At 33.2% G+C, this 14,538-nt stretch overlaps 4 protein-coding genes and 1 long non-coding RNA gene across 8 annotated transcripts; 2 read left to right on the top strand and 3 right to left on the bottom strand.

Annotated features, from left to right (window-relative positions):
* Window positions 1–34: 34 nt before the first annotated feature.
* LOC119633761 lies at window positions 35–1,264 on the bottom strand. The gene is made up of 3 exons (XR_005246888.1): window positions 1,160–1,264; window positions 923–1,093; window positions 35–860 (listed from the first exon to the last, which is right to left on the bottom strand). It is a non-coding gene; the product is annotated as an uncharacterized LOC119633761 (long non-coding RNA).
* A 1,778-nt stretch (window positions 1,265–3,042) lies between these two features.
* LOC119633352 (inhibitor of growth protein 5) lies at window positions 3,043–5,603 on the top strand. 4 transcript variants are annotated; one of them, XM_038026869.1, is made up of 5 exons: window positions 3,043–3,200; window positions 3,489–3,863; window positions 3,934–4,112; window positions 4,739–4,897; window positions 4,981–5,603. In XM_038026869.1, the coding sequence occupies exons 1-5, from the start codon at window positions 3,164–3,166 to the stop codon at window positions 5,080–5,082; spliced, it is 852 nt and encodes a 283-aa protein (XP_037882797.1). In that variant the 5' UTR covers window positions 3,043–3,163; the 3' UTR covers window positions 5,083–5,603. The 4 variants fall into 4 exon arrangements, with proteins under 4 accessions (XP_037882797.1, XP_037882799.1, XP_037882800.1 ...); XM_038026871.1 differs by having other exon boundaries at window positions 3,504–3,863; window positions 4,981–5,601; XM_038026872.1 differs by having other exon boundaries at window positions 3,934–4,073; window positions 4,981–5,601.
* Window positions 5,604–5,724: 121 nt separating this feature from the next.
* Window positions 5,725–7,621, bottom strand: LOC119633351 (stAR-related lipid transfer protein 7, mitochondrial). The gene has a single exon (XM_038026868.1). It carries the CDS (start codon window positions 7,276–7,278, stop codon window positions 6,034–6,036), a length of 1,245 nt encoding a protein of 414 aa, XP_037882796.1. The 5' UTR covers window positions 7,279–7,621; the 3' UTR covers window positions 5,725–6,033.
* Window positions 7,622–8,040: 419 nt separating this feature from the next.
* Window positions 8,041–11,078, top strand: LOC119633350. The gene is made up of 2 exons (XM_038026867.1): window positions 8,041–10,125; window positions 10,186–11,078. The coding sequence occupies exons 1-2, from the start codon at window positions 8,230–8,232 to the stop codon at window positions 11,038–11,040; spliced, it is 2,751 nt and encodes a 916-aa protein (XP_037882795.1). The 5' UTR covers window positions 8,041–8,229; the 3' UTR covers window positions 11,041–11,078.
* A 1,190-nt stretch (window positions 11,079–12,268) lies between these two features.
* Window positions 12,269–13,908, bottom strand: LOC119633746 (protein valois). The gene is made up of 5 exons (XM_038027455.1): window positions 13,280–13,908; window positions 13,028–13,219; window positions 12,800–12,971; window positions 12,557–12,740; window positions 12,269–12,492 (listed from the first exon to the last, which is right to left on the bottom strand). The coding sequence occupies exons 1-5, from the start codon at window positions 13,646–13,648 to the stop codon at window positions 12,312–12,314; spliced, it is 1,098 nt and encodes a 365-aa protein (XP_037883383.1). The 5' UTR covers window positions 13,649–13,908; the 3' UTR covers window positions 12,269–12,311.
* Between the last annotated feature and the right edge of the window lie 630 nt (window positions 13,909–14,538).

Raw genomic sequence — 14,538 nt, 5'->3', positions numbered from 1 at the left:
TTTAGGGAGTGTACAAAATAGTTTTGAACATTCTGCCTTGTTTGCGTTATGACAAATAAGCATAAAACATTGAAAAAATAAAATTTAATCACTTGTAACTTTCTGTGGGCACGGCCGATTTTCTCATGTTTGCACGTAAAAAGTAGATTTTGTAGGGAAACCAAGTTAAAGGAATAGAGCTCGTGAACTTTTTTCATATGAGGTCACTCTAGTTGTTCTATTACTTAGTGTTTTGTAAGTAAACGTGCCAATTATCAGCCTTCTTACTTTAATAATTTCCGAGTAACGAGCAAAAAGCTACAAATTTTTGTTAAAAAAAACGGAGTGGCGTTCAGTTTAAGCTCGACTGCGAGTTTGTACTCGGACCAAGTTGGCCACCTGTGCAAAAACTTCCAGTGTTTGCACCAAATTTGAACTCAATATCTTCATTATTTCTTCTTCATTTTTGCGGCCGAAAGAGCGCCAACAGCGAACACCACACAGACTCACAGATGGACAAACGTTGGTTAATGAATCCAGAATTTCATTCTGATCAAAAATATATATATATTTTATAGCGTCTCTGAAGCTTCCTTTTGAGTGTTGCATAAATTATGAAAAAAAAAACAGTAGCAGCATATCTTGGAACTTGGACCCTGTTGCTCCCGAGATTCAGAACTGTTTGAAGACGATAATGAAGAGGCTGCGAAGTTTTATGGGTTTGCTGGTTGCCAAGCTCGCTGGAAAGAAGTAGATGATATGTCAACCATACCTGATGATTCACCGAGCCTGTCGCCAATATTATCGGAAACAGCTCTCTCACCAGCTGAAACTGGTGCTATTGTTTTTTGAAACAAATCCCGCTACCGTCGGCTTTCTTGCTGATCAATTAATAACAATACATTACACTTATTAGACAGTAAATTAATTAGCTCGTACTTACCATCATCAAACAATGTTTACAAAATCAATGTGTGGTGCACGAGTTCGAAACAAAAACATCTGTTGAATGTAAACATATCGACGGTTGGTGTACGAGCTCAAAATATTTACTTGAACTAATTGATGGAATCGCTCTTTCCTCCAGCACTTTCCATTTCAGAATTTGACCAGTCTACAAAAATAAGATTACAATACATTTATTACACATTAAATTAATTAATTTTCCATGAAGACCAACCAACTTATAAAGATTTTACAAATGATTTTTTCAATTAAAATGTTTATTTATTTCTAACTTTATTTCTCGCTTCTTAGCTTTCATATTTTGATTTCCCTTATTTCCACTTCTCAAATCACATGTTGCTTGTTTGTTATATTTACGTAGATTGCTTTACAATCACATCTCTAACGGTATGATAAAGCAGGTGACAGAGTTGTTTCTTAGTGTTGAAGCAGTTGAAAACTCCTTATTGGAAAAAATGACGATATTTTGCAAATTCGATATTACTTTCCAATACATATACATTAAATTAATTTCATATTTTTCTTATCTTCAAGTTTCCCTCTTTATTAATATTTATCGTCTTAATTCGGCTTAGGATTAAATATTTAAAAAACTAGAAAAATTATCTAAAAGAGCAAATAATGTTCTCTTGAAAATAAAAAAAGTTAATAAGCGTCATTTATCACAAGTATACTGATTTGTATTCCCTTGTATGTAACCATGAATTCTAATATCGTGGGTACAAGACCCCATATTGTAGATATATGAGAGTATATAGGTTGTATGATTGAATTCGAAATGACAAACAGGAATGAAAAAGAGAAATGATTTAAAATTGTATAGAAAATAATGCCTGGTAGTTGAGTTCGACAGGAAAAGCCTAGTATTTGAATTCGAAATGAGAAACTGAAATGAAAGAGCGAAATGATTTAAAATCGATCGAGCGATGGTTTGAACTTCGAATTTGGTAACTTGAGAGAGCGATTGTTTGAACTTCGAATTTGGTAATGTTTGTATCGAAAGTTTTTCGTAGTCTTTATGTGTAAGTAAAATATTAATTTTGTTTGCATTTGGCGCATACGATCCAAATTGGATGTCTTCAATTCCAACAAATAATTTTGTAGAACGCCGCAATTGCCAGCGATTCTTCTCATTCATGCTTCTATGAACTTTCTATTTATCTAGTACTTTGCAAAATAACTGCGACATAAAAATAATATTAAATTAATTTTCTCAAGACAACGTTCTGATAAGAAATTAGTGGTTGCGAAAAACGGCAAAAGCAAAATATTAAAAGTTTGGCAATAATTTGCCTAACGCAAACATTGTGTGTTTAAAATGTAGCCTGTATTAAGTGCTATTATGAAAACCGACTACTTTTTATGTAAGTATTCCGTAGGCATCCTTCGCTTGACAGCTGTTTGATGTACACATATTTGTTTTGTACGGCCCTTTAGCAACATTTTAAATATTTTGTCAACAATTGTAGCAACATTAGAAATACACCACAAAGTAAATTTTACTCTGAGAAATATAATTTTATTCTCAACAAAGTCAAATTAGAATTTTTCTCTTTTTTCATACATATTTATTAATCCTTTTTTTTGGTAAACAAATTTTTTTTTTATTATTATTCATACGCATTTTACGGAATTGTTAATAAGTAAACATTAAAGCATAACTCACACCGTAAAAAACGAACAAAATTACATTAAGAAATAATATTAAACTTTCTATAATGCAGAGGGATCAAGTTAATAATTTTAAGTTTTAATAACACTATTATAGAGGTAGGAAAAAGTATTCACTACTTACAACTGTTGTAAGTAATAATCTTTTGAATATCACGTATTCTTCATGTTTTAAATAATTTAAAGAAAGAAAATTTATATAAAAAATTAACGAAAACATCCAATTCATATAATACTAATAAAATTCCATTTAATATTATTGAAAATACAAATATCAGGACTAATATAATAAAACGATTAAATTTTTAATCCCCTATTATATACTCTCTCCTACTATAAAGTACTAAAGAAGAAATTATTAGTACAAAATAACTGATTGCCTATGCAAACTCTCGGTTTTGCTTTGTTTCATTGCTCATGTAGACGCAAGGTAATGCTCACATAATTTTTAAATGCAGTGATTAAGGAACGATAACGATAATATAAGATTTGCAAATATTATAAAGAGAAATGTTTTAAAAAATTAACAAAATAAAATTTGCAAAAAATGTCATCCGCTATATATTTGGAAAATTATTTAGATGGTGAGTAAAAGAAAGCTAGTTAGCATATTAAGGTCTTGCGTGAAATTAGTAAAAAAAAAAACAAAAAAAAATATTTTGTGTATACATATGCATGTATATGCTATGTCCCCTCCTCATAAAAACTTTTTTTTTTCATCAATTGTAATTATTACACTTTGCATTCATTTCCAATCAACCTATTCTAACCACTTGAAAAAATCTCTTCTAATTAAAAAAAAAAAAAAAAATCCAAACTCCAAACAAAAATAAAAATGCCACGCTCATACATACATTCAACAAAAACTAAAGTCTTATCCAATATAGGATTAGAGTCACTGCCAACAGAATTAGAAAGAAATTTCAAATTAATGCGTAAATTAGACGACAGAGCCCAAACTGCAATGAAGAGCATCGATAGTCGGGCTAAAGAGTTTATGCGCAAATTGGCAGACACTTCATGTACCATGACCGAGGAAGAGCGCAAAAAATGTCTCTCTGATATACAACAATTATTTGGTAAAGCCAAAGAATATAGTGATGATAAAGTGCAATTAGCTATACAAACTTATGAGTTGGTCGACAAACAAATAAGACGTTTAGACAATGATTTGGCACGGTTCGAAGGAGAAATACAAGAGAAGGCATTATCCACCCGCAGCAAATCGGAAGAAGCACAAGTTAAAAGTAAGTTGTTAGTGTAATATTCCTCTGGATGATAAGGTTTTGCTTATCATCTATCTATTTATATATGTAGAAGGACGTAAAAAGACTAAAGACACCAAGGCAACAGGTAAAAGAAAGCGAGCCGCTTCTTCTGAAGATGAGGCGAATGCTAACACTGCTACCACTGCAACAACAATCAGTGGGCAAGGTAGCAAAAAGAAAAAGCAGAAGGTAAATCAAGAAAAAGAATCACGCAAGGGGGGTCAAAAGGTAATCATCTCATCAGCATCAAATGTATTTCCACATTTGTCATAAATTGTCATAAATTTATTTTAATGTTGATTTTAAATTCGTTTTGCAAATCAATTGCTTTATGTTTTTTTTTTTGTTGGTATTGTTTAGATGGATGATGGATGGGTAGTTTTCTAAGTTTTAATAAATTTATTTTTATTTTATTTTAAAATGGTTTTATGATAAATGTATTTGACTGGTATTTATGGAATGATTAATTTTTTAAACAATATTTTATAGATAATAATAACATGTATATACACATATTTGATGCCGTACCTGCATGTCTCTATTCTTCAACCGCAAAAATTGTTCTTTACACTCTTTACGGTGCATATGATATAGTTTAAATAAAGAGTAGAAAGTAACATTTTTGGTGTCGAAGACTGTCGACATGAATGAATAACGCCCACATACACGTCCCTATATGTATATATATACATATATATGTATATATTAATATTTAAATTTAAAATGCATGCTTACATACATAACCAAACATTACCAAACATTGTTTCCATTATAGCATGATATTTGCAAATAATTTCAATTCCTTATTCGCTTAAGTTTAATCAAATATACGCCCTTTTACTTTTCCCCATTAGAAAAATATTGATTTAGACGATTCTGAAAAGGAATCTTGTCATACTGCAGCTACACATCCCAGTGATGTTTTGGATATGCCGGTTGATCCAAATGAACCCACATATTGTTTATGCCATCAAGTTTCTTACGGTGAAATGATAGGATGCGATAATCCAGATGTGAGTTTTGTCTATTATAAAGAAATTCGTTACTTCATTCTATTCATTATTGGTATCCTTAATATCTGCATAATGTTCCATAGTGTCCCATTGAATGGTTTCATTTCGCTTGTGTCGGTCTTACAACGAAACCGAAGGGAAAATGGTTCTGCCCAAAATGTACGCAAGATCGAAAGAAAAAATAATTTTTTTTTTCTTTTTATTTACAAAAAATTTAAATATTTCTATAGATGGTAAGACAAAAAAAAAAACTTTTTATAAGCACTATTTTTTTAAGATTTTTATATGGCTTTTAAAAAGCAAGATTCTAGGTTAAGTAAAATAAAACTTAAATAATTGTATATCACCCCAGCTGTGACGGTTACACTAATGCGGTTATTTTTAAAAAGTATTTTTCACATATATACAAAAATCAAGGCATGTTATGTTGTCAATATTGTAAATGTATTAAATTTGTTTTGAAAATTTTAGCTTCACATTTATGTTTTCACGCCTTAAGATGGATGTCATGTGTTTCCTAATTTTTTATTTTTTTTTTTGCTTTATATTTACGTCTGTCAAAACATTTGCGTAGTTGACCGTCCTAAAGTGCAAATCTCCTTTTAAATGTACACATGGAAAAACATAATCAATCATTCGTCTAGTATTTCTTTTTCATTTGTTGAATATTTTCAAAATTTTATTGCCACTAAAAGTCTAAAATAAATTACAAATATATATTGGTTTCTTTCGTTTATTAAAAAAAAAAAAAAGGAAATAACCAAACAACTGTAAATTTAACGTAAATAAATTTTTCAATAAAATGCAATAATTTTTTCGGTTCGTTAACTTTTCATTTTTTTTTTTTCGGTTTTTGGTAAAGGTGCAATTATTTCAACGTGTACCTTACAATGATGATGATCTCTGGTGATGATGGTCTCTGGCACAGAAATAAGTATTTCATATCCGGGCTCATATTTTATAGTAACTTTTCTTTATTTTCATACTTTTTATTCTTTTCTCATTCAATTTTGTTCTTATTAGATGTCAGCGCAATTTTATATAGACGCGCATCTTTAATTTAAGAATGAAACTACTTTATTACTGAAAGCTTTAAGGTTTCCATTTCCATTGAAATAGCCATCATTCATAGCAATTTAGTCATCTGTGCTGCTATCTGGTGGAAATGAATGATTCGAATTTCTCCATAAGCGTTTTAGCCAATTCTCTCGCGATGCATTCGCCGAATATTCTTTATTCATTTTTGTGAGGCTATGGAATACCGCCTTCATTGCTAATGCCCGTCTGTATGAGTATTGCTTCGTAGCATGATATAATTTTTGTAGAAAATCTGGCATTTGTCTTTGTGTAACCCAATTTTTTATACCCTGCGGTATGGGTACACCGGGATCGTCAAAGTATGTTAAAACATAATGCAAACCTGGTTCATGGAAGCCTTGAAAGGGCTTTATAACCATTAAGCTCCAGTATGTATTAACGCGCACTTTCCCCGACATTTCCGGATAGCGGGGATGGCAAGTGCCGCGATTTGCTATCATTATTACTTTGCGTTTATCGTCAGTTATAAAACGTCTACAATATACGTAATCTCTATTGGCAAAAAATTTTGGCCATTGCATTTCCCAATAAATGAGATGTGAATTGTTTCCAGGATCTGGATCTTCTTCAATTAATTTCAATACCACTGCCGTATCGTCCCATTCCTTTCTATAATCTAAATCTGTTTGCACATGTAAAAAGTCGGCCGCTGAAATATCTTTAAAACTAGCATAAACTTTGTAGGAGCACATGGACTTTTCCTCTTCTCGTTTCCATATGCTAAATTGATCTTTACTAAAATATGGCTGCCAAGGATTCACACTATCACTTTCTATAATTGCTTTGCCCATAAGGGCACCACCATCCACACCGTCTACGCCACCCCCCCGATACGAGGAAATCAGCGGCTTTCCCGAATCGTCTGACGATTTATTTCCTATCAGGCAATAACAGTACTTCATTGATTTTTCTTTGCATAACGGGCATAGTTTGTTCTTTGACAATGTTTCGATAAACTCAACATCTCTTTGGCATTTATCAAAATTTGCCAAACTCAAACGTTCTCGTCCCCAATCATAATTGCCACCGCCTGTTAAAGATATACCCATAACGCTAGCGGCGCTTAATACCAGATTTTTACCCTTAAACGGCGGCAAATGTCGGTGATATGATCTTATTAATATTTTAAGACCTTGCGTTCCATAAACGTGATGATAAAAGGTAAACAGTTGTTGTATACGCCGTGATCTCTGCGCTAGTATTGATTCACATTGATATATCCAAGCTTTTAGTGTAACGTTTGACTTTTGCTTGATACTTGAAATTATACGGCTAAATATCATGACTTTTCGTAATTAGTTACGAGGCAGGCCTTTTGGTACCAAGTGCATTCTAATCACTTAATTAATTCATTCAAATTCCTTCCTGCTTATAAGAGCTTCAATGCTTGCATAACATCATTTCAATACCGCTGTGCCGGCAAATTAACAACTTTTTTTTGGGGTTTTTTTTTTTAATTTCTATTGCACCAAAGATTTTTTGCTACCAAATTAACTATGGAAAATTTGTTGGCCTTTGTGTTTCTATTACAAATGCAAATTTTTCGTCTGGGTTTTTGTTATGATGAAAAGGACAGATAAACCGAAAAAAAATTTTTTTTTATCAAAGTACATATGTTTATAAACCTGACAGCTGCTACAAATTTCAGATGTAAATAAATTAAAGGAGCAGACACAAGTCGATAGAAATGTTCATAAACGCTCAATAACGTAATCAAAAATGTTAGATACATGTCACACAACATTGGACACATAAGGGTTGCCTAAATATGCATTAATTATTTTCATGCTAAGTCAATTTGGTTATATTCGTTCCAATGTTCCCTTTGAGAATATTTACGTAAACGTAACAACAATAATTCGCTTATGTAGTTGCATCAATAACCGCAATTACAACGTAAGATTCTAAGATAAACTAAATTAATTCAAACAAGTATAATTATCGCTGGTATAGCGGGCGTCACAAATTTCATAGAAATTTGATTTTTGTCTTTGTATATATCGCTGTTCGGAACGTGTGGAAATGAATAAACTCAATAGAAAATGATACTTTAAACCATTTTTCATGTCATTCAATTAGGCAGCGCTTGGAACAATAACATTCAATAATTTTGGCAATCCTGCTCATGGTTATTTGTGCTGAAATGTTTTGGTTAATGTTTAAGGAAGAAATGGTTCAAATTTTTCTGAAATTAATTAAAGACTGAAAGAAAAAGTGAATAACTTGCAGGAAAAATGGCCATGAGACGACCCAGAATTAAGGCTGTCGCTAATATTCAGTTAAATACGAAGCGAAAGTCAAAACCTACATTTGATTCTGTGCCTGCGAAAAGTGGAAGAATACAGGAATCGAAAATTAATGAAAAACCTACTAACATTATTAGAAAAGAGGACGAAGACACAAAAATTTCAAATTGTAAAGAAAATGTAGAAGCGCTAGTTGAAAATGTGGTAACTGACGAAAATTCAAAGGAAACTCCAAACTCTGAAGAACCTATTGAGGCAACGGCAGCAAATTCTAAATTAAATATACAAAAAACGTCAAGTTCTTCAAAGATTGTTACGGAAACAAAATGGGATGATGGCCTTAATGAGGCTTTAGAAACAAAAGTGAAAAATGGTGCAGCTGCGGAGGATAGCACAAAGGCAAAAAAAAATTTGGGACAAAATTCTAACTTTGAACAACTAAATGTCTTCACAATTACACCAAGTGTAGAAGGAGAGTTAAGTGTTTCAAAAACGGAAGCAAATCGTCTTGGAAAATTTGATGAAATTGTTCCAAAAGAAGGAGAAGTAAACAACACGTCAATATGTTTACAATCGTCAAAAAAAGATGAAATTCATCGAAGTTTAATTGTAGATAAAAATACTTTCCATGCCGATAGCACGAAAACAGTTTTTCCCACGAATAGCAACGAATCAAACTTTACGAAGGTGAGTGCGCCTATAGACGATAGGGATGCTTTCAAATGTCCAGCAAAAGTTGAGTATTCACGTTCAGTTAGCCATTCCTCAGCTGGAGGTGCAGACGATGTATTCTACAGCGATTTGGAGGAGAATGTATTGCAAATGGATTTGCAGAGATCTGCAAATGGCTTTCCAATGTCCCCTTCAAAAATTCAAAGCAGACAGCGTATACGTCCTACGCCGATTTTTGGGCAAAGACGCAATAGCTTTGTAGGTTCTTCCCCATCGTCCCATAGTTCGGTCCAGGAAGAACCGTTGACATGTACAGATTTTCAAAGGAAGGAACGTTATCATTCAGCTTCAGTGAATAATACAGCTAACAGTTCTACTAGCCAGCAGAACCTTCATTACACTTCGTATAACAAAAATGCAAGTAGTGGGCGTGTCCGAACGGAATCATCTTGTTCCAATTTTTCTGAAATCAATTACACTATGCATAAATCACGGAGGAATGATGACCTTGTGCACCGTCAACATTTACGTAGAGAATTTGAAGCACGTTTTATAAATGGAGTCCCAGATAAGTCGGCGTTAAAAATGTTTGATTTAATTTATTACAATCCAATCACAAATCCTATGGAACAAAAAGCGAATGAAAATGTTAAAGTAGAGGCAAACAGTAATGACATTAAACCGTTCGAAGCAAAACAGGAAAAAGCAACCGTTGATGATAAACTCGATACAAGTGCATCTATGCCAGTTCCGCAATTAAAACTTAATGCCAACGGAGAATTAATTTTAGATGATGAATCATTGGTAGTAGAAACAACTGCCGAACGGAAGGCACGCAAAGTTTGGGAAAACTCGGAGCTCATTTATTTGGATGAAAATACTGGCATGAATGGTTTTTATAAAAGACAAAAACGTACCCGCGAATGGGAATGGAGCGAAACAATTAAATTCTATCGGTGTTTACAAACAGTAGGCACAGATTTTTCGCTCATGGTATCTTTGTTTCCCAATCGCACCCGACGAGATCTTAAATTAAAATTTAAAAAGGAAGAACGAATCAATGGCGCTCTGATCAACAAAGCTCTGTTGCATCCCAAGCAATTCAATATCGAAGAGTTAAGACAGCAAGTGGAAGCCGAAGAAGAGGAGCGGAAAAAATTACAAAGCATGAGTAAAGCTTACATAGAGAAGAAAATTAAAGAGCCCAAGAAGGTAAGTAAAAATTTCGTATCATCTACTTACATATTTTATTAATTTTTTTTTTTACTTTAGAAAAAATGCGCCCAACAAAGCGCTGCCAATCGTTTACTATGTGGTTACGATGTTTATGAAAACGAAAATCAAAAAATTAAACGAAGAAAGAATGATAAAATCAAACTTATTGACGGAGATAAAGATAAAGTTATTGAAGACAGTGGTAAAGAACAAGATGATGCCAGCACCGTATTGAACGAAGAGTGCAAACGAAAAATTGCAAAAACAGGTGCAGAGAAGCGCAGACGTAGACGACCGACACCCATTAACAACGATATCAGCCATTTGAAGACCCAACAAATCATTAAAAATGAGGAATCGTCGAAATATGAAGGCAAGCAGGAGTCTCTAAATATAAGTTGCAATGCTCAAGAAGAAGATGTGAAACAATTGGAAACAGAATTAAATAATTTATTACAAACTGAGTCGTACGAATTAACATGCGCAACAGATGCTGTTACCGCCCCTGAATCTGCGCAACCAGTAAAAGCTTCTCTTATAAGTTCCGTTGAAGATTTTCAAACAACGGGTTCAACAAGTGTTAATGACTGCCACGAGTTCACTTTAACTAACATGGATGACGGCACAATTACTCATGTTATGGACTTAAAGAACGATTGTGATGAGAGAATTTCACTAAGCGATGAAATACAAGAACCGGATAATGACTTAGTACAGCAGAATATACAAAAAATTTTAACAGAATTGGCCGAAGGTACTTTAGTTCTAGTGTCTACGTTAGATCCAGATAATCCTGATAATGTACTCAATGAAATATATATGATGGACAAAGACACGGGAGATCTATGTGATGAACCCTTGAATATACCCGATGATATTGTGCAGCGTATGTTTGCGTGTAAAATTAACTAAACAAAAGTAAATAAGATTAGATGATTATAATTTTTTTTTTTTTTTAAATTTATATATATATATTTATGTGAATTTTGAAGAGATGAAGAAGCATTTTCTATTATATTTATTTGAAAAAAGATGTTAAGTTTTTCATTAATTTTATTTTTTGCAACCTTCCATTAAATACATAATTTGGTATAAAAGTTGAATTTTTTTGTACAATACCATAAGAGAAAACTTCGCGTTTTAAAAAAAAATATGAAAAATTATGAAAAAAGTATAGTAGAATAAAATAATATTTTGAAGCAATGAACTACACTGATTGTTTATTCAACAAGCCATGTAAAAACGTTTCCGTAAAAACAACATCGAAAACTTCGTAAAGAACCTAACGAAACGACAAAAACACTAAATCGAGGTGTGGCTTAACATTGCTTAACAATGCTTAATTTTGAGATCGTTACGTATAGTTAAGAAATGCGTCTGCACTATCACTTCAGCGGAATACTTCCGTAGGCCAAATGGTAAGTTTGTGATTTGTGAATATTATTTCTCCATTTTCGTAAAAAAATTGAATTTTCACAAAGTCATTTTGAATTGTGTTCTAAATAATGTTTTCTATAACACATAAAACTGCTTTAGTAAAAATTTCATTCAGAAATTATTAAGAGAGGAAATTTTTTCTTATATTGAGCAGGTGGACAAGATTGCTAAGCACACCCTCCACCAGGCTTTATGTATTTGAACCACCCGGTTTTCCTCAGGCAATTACTTCACCTTATAAATTCATTTGATCCGCTGTTCATTTCGATCATTGGAACCATTCGAAGGTGTTCTTGCGATCAACTAACGCCTCAGTTAACAAGAAATCAGATAAGGAATGTCTGTCCGTCTTAGTTTTGGCCATTTTTTAACCTGTTATTTGAAAATGGACTTTTCATGACGTGCAAAAGAGTTTGAAATGGCTCTTCTTGGAGTTGCGTATAGGTCGCCGGAATTGCTAGGCAAATAATCGCTGGTCTTTATTAAAAAATTTTTTCATTTTCTTTTCAAAATCGGCATGTAAACTTTAGTAATTAAGCACATCTCCTAACGGTAGCTTGATGTTAACCGCTCACTAGACGGTGTAACTATATGGTAATTTCTGATTTGCTCGGGCAAATTAGCTAAAGATATTAGTTAAAGGATAAGAATTTTCTTTTTACGATTATGTGTCATTTATTAAAACTTTTTATTTTAAATTTGCGTAACTTTTATAGGATCACAGCTTCACTTTTCGTCATTTTATATTATTCAATGTTATGAAAACGTAATTTGCCATCAAAACCAACAGTTAACAACTCCGCCGAACTCAACCAACTGCAATCACGTATAAAATGCTCAGAATCGGAATTCTCGTAACATGTAGCGTGATTTGGAATTTTTGAAACTTTCACAATGTTTGTGTCAGCAATAACAGCCAAGTTGTCACTGTGAAAATTTAATTATTGTTATAACGAAAAAATGTGATCATTAGTAAAACAAAATAACTTACTGATGCGGTCGGATCTTTCTTATAGGACGATCAAAATATTTTGATTTATCTAAATACTTTTTAGGACTGCGTTTATCTATTGTCAATATATAACCACATTCATCTCCCGCGTAAATAATACAATCGTTATTTTCCAGAGACCAGCGCACTTCTTTAAAACGTACATCATGTTTTTCATATAAAGCTAAAGCGAAAAAGAATTTTTTTTTTTCATTTTTGCAAATATGAACATGACGTAATTACCCAAAGCTGGTCTTATTTCGCGGTCATCCCATATTAAGCAGGACTTGTCCAAAGAGCAGGTAAGAAAGATATTATCATTAGTCGAGGAGGCTGCCAAACCGGTAATAACATCGCTGTGAGCGAACTGGAAACTTTTATCAAGGAATAAATCAGCGCTACCCATATCCCAAATCTGTTAGTGTAAAATATGTAACCTGGTGAATCAGCTCAATAACAGACCTACTTTACCTTTACGGTTCCACTTTTACATGCAGTCAATGCTTTACTTTCATTAGTTCTAAATGTACTTGTACTAGTAATGGCTTGCATGTGCTCGCATCTCTCACCAATCAAAAATAAGCAATATGGATTTTTGGCGTTTCGTACCTCGGAGTGTGTAGACCATAGTTGTACCTTTCCGGTGTTCAAGGCTAAAAGCAACTTTTCGAATCAAATATCATTAATGAAAAGTGCTTAGTGTATTAACAAATTATAACTTACTATGTTTCTCGTGACAAACTCCATACCAGTAATTAGAGACTCGCACTGTAACTTGAAAGAAGCTTTATTACTTCCTCCCAATGCTTTATTTTTTACTACATCATACTTTTCAAAACCCCATAAGGAACCGACCCACTCACGGCCATTTAACTTGTTACAAGCTATAACGATATTGCCTTCTGCCTCAGTGTATGGCGAATTAATGCTGAGGCATTCCCATGCATCATACATCTGTCCTGTATGATTAAGTGGACGTTTGGCATAATCACGTGAGTTTAAATTCGGATAGTTAGTGTCATCAACCAAATCATCGGGCGGTTCGTACTTTTCCGGCATTTTATAGACTGAACTACAGTTTAAAGGAAACATTTTGTGGTATTTGTTGCCGCTTTTTAATAATCGTAAAAATCAGATTGGAGAAATATTAATTCGAAGCTACCTAAATTAATCTCTTTTTATATAAAGCTTGTGCCTTCACGGGACAAAAAAACCGGCAATTCTCAAAATTGTGGCTTGTTTATCATGGGTAGGGTTACCAATTCATAAACAGAGCAAATCGAGAAGCGCTTTCAAATCAAAAGCAATTATTGCATAATCACGTAAATGAAAGTTAGCTTTCACGTTTGCAGTCAGCTGTTTACCAAGCGATAGGCAAATTACGGAACAGAGCTTCAGTAACGAACGCGTGATTCGAAGTTATTATCATATTTAATATATATTTGGTCATATACTGAATATCGTGGCTGCTTCAAAAATTTATAAAGCACTGTTGTAGGATTTATTGTGAGCACTTATAACCGCTAGGGGACCAACTTTCGTTTTGTCGTTCTTCGTCAAACACACTTGTGGAAATGGCGCGATAAGGAAAACGCTACAAAAGTGGCTAAAATAATTTGCCTCGCTTAAGTGGATTGGAGGCCATGCAGGTAAGACGTAACTCCCATGAGTACAACTTACTCTGTCGTACATTTCCGTTCTACGTCACGTTACGTTCGAATTGTTGCCACTCGATGCAATCGAGTCTTTATAGAGGGAAATCTTACGTTTTGTGTTAAGGTATTTAGGTTGGGAACCACTGACCACTCTGTTACTTTACTTATGTATGTTTATATTAGGTAAAGTCGTCGTCAGTGTTCATTGACTAATCGGTTTTTTTAATATGATGTAAGCTTCCACGTTTCTATCCGTCCTCCAAGGGTCGCATTTTCATCAAACTTAGCAAACTAATTTCATTGTAGACTACTTAACTTATTTAGGGT

Source organism: Glossina fuscipes, unplaced genomic scaffold, assembly GCF_014805625.2.
Source record: "Glossina fuscipes isolate IAEA_lab_2018 unplaced genomic scaffold, Yale_Gfus_2 2, whole genome shotgun sequence".
Lineage (NCBI taxonomy): Eukaryota > Metazoa > Arthropoda > Insecta > Diptera > Glossinidae > Glossina > Glossina fuscipes.
Note: the sequence above shows the minus strand (reverse complement) of the source record. Positions and strands in the feature narration are given on the sequence as shown.

What these genes read in the sequence shown, in the direction of transcription:
- LOC119633350 (XM_038026867.1), top strand. Translation starts at nt 8,230, where the DNA reads ATGGCCATGAGACGACCCAGAATTAAGGCTGTCGCTAATATTCAGTTA. An exon ending in AAATTAAAGAGCCCAAGAAG is followed by an intron (nt 10,126 to 10,185) that starts GTAAGTAAAAAT and finishes TTTTTACTTTAG; the next exon opens with AAAAAATGCGCCCAACAAAG.
- LOC119633351 (XM_038026868.1), bottom strand. Translation starts at nt 7,278, where the DNA reads ATGATATTTAGCCGTATAATTTCAAGTATCAAGCAAAAGTCAAACGTT.
- LOC119633352 (XM_038026869.1), top strand. Translation starts at nt 3,164, where the DNA reads ATGTCATCCGCTATATATTTGGAAAATTATTTAGATG. An exon ending in CACGCAAGGGGGGTCAAAAG is followed by an intron (nt 4,113 to 4,738) that starts GTAATCATCTCA and finishes TTTCCCCATTAG; the next exon opens with AAAAATATTGATTTAGACGA. An exon ending in TAGGATGCGATAATCCAGAT is followed by an intron (nt 4,898 to 4,980) that starts GTGAGTTTTGTC and finishes AATGTTCCATAG; the next exon opens with TGTCCCATTGAATGGTTTCA.
- LOC119633746 (XM_038027455.1), bottom strand. Translation starts at nt 13,648, where the DNA reads ATGTTTCCTTTAAACTGTAGTTCAGTCTATAAAATGCCGGAAAAGTAC. An exon ending in AGTTTGTCACGAGAAACATA is followed by an intron (nt 13,220 to 13,279) that starts GTAAGTTATAAT and finishes TGATTCGAAAAG; the next exon opens with TTGCTTTTAGCCTTGAACAC. An exon ending in CGAAATAAGACCAGCTTTGG is followed by an intron (nt 12,741 to 12,799) that starts GTAATTACGTCA and finishes TTTTCGCTTTAG; the next exon opens with CTTTATATGAAAAACATGAT.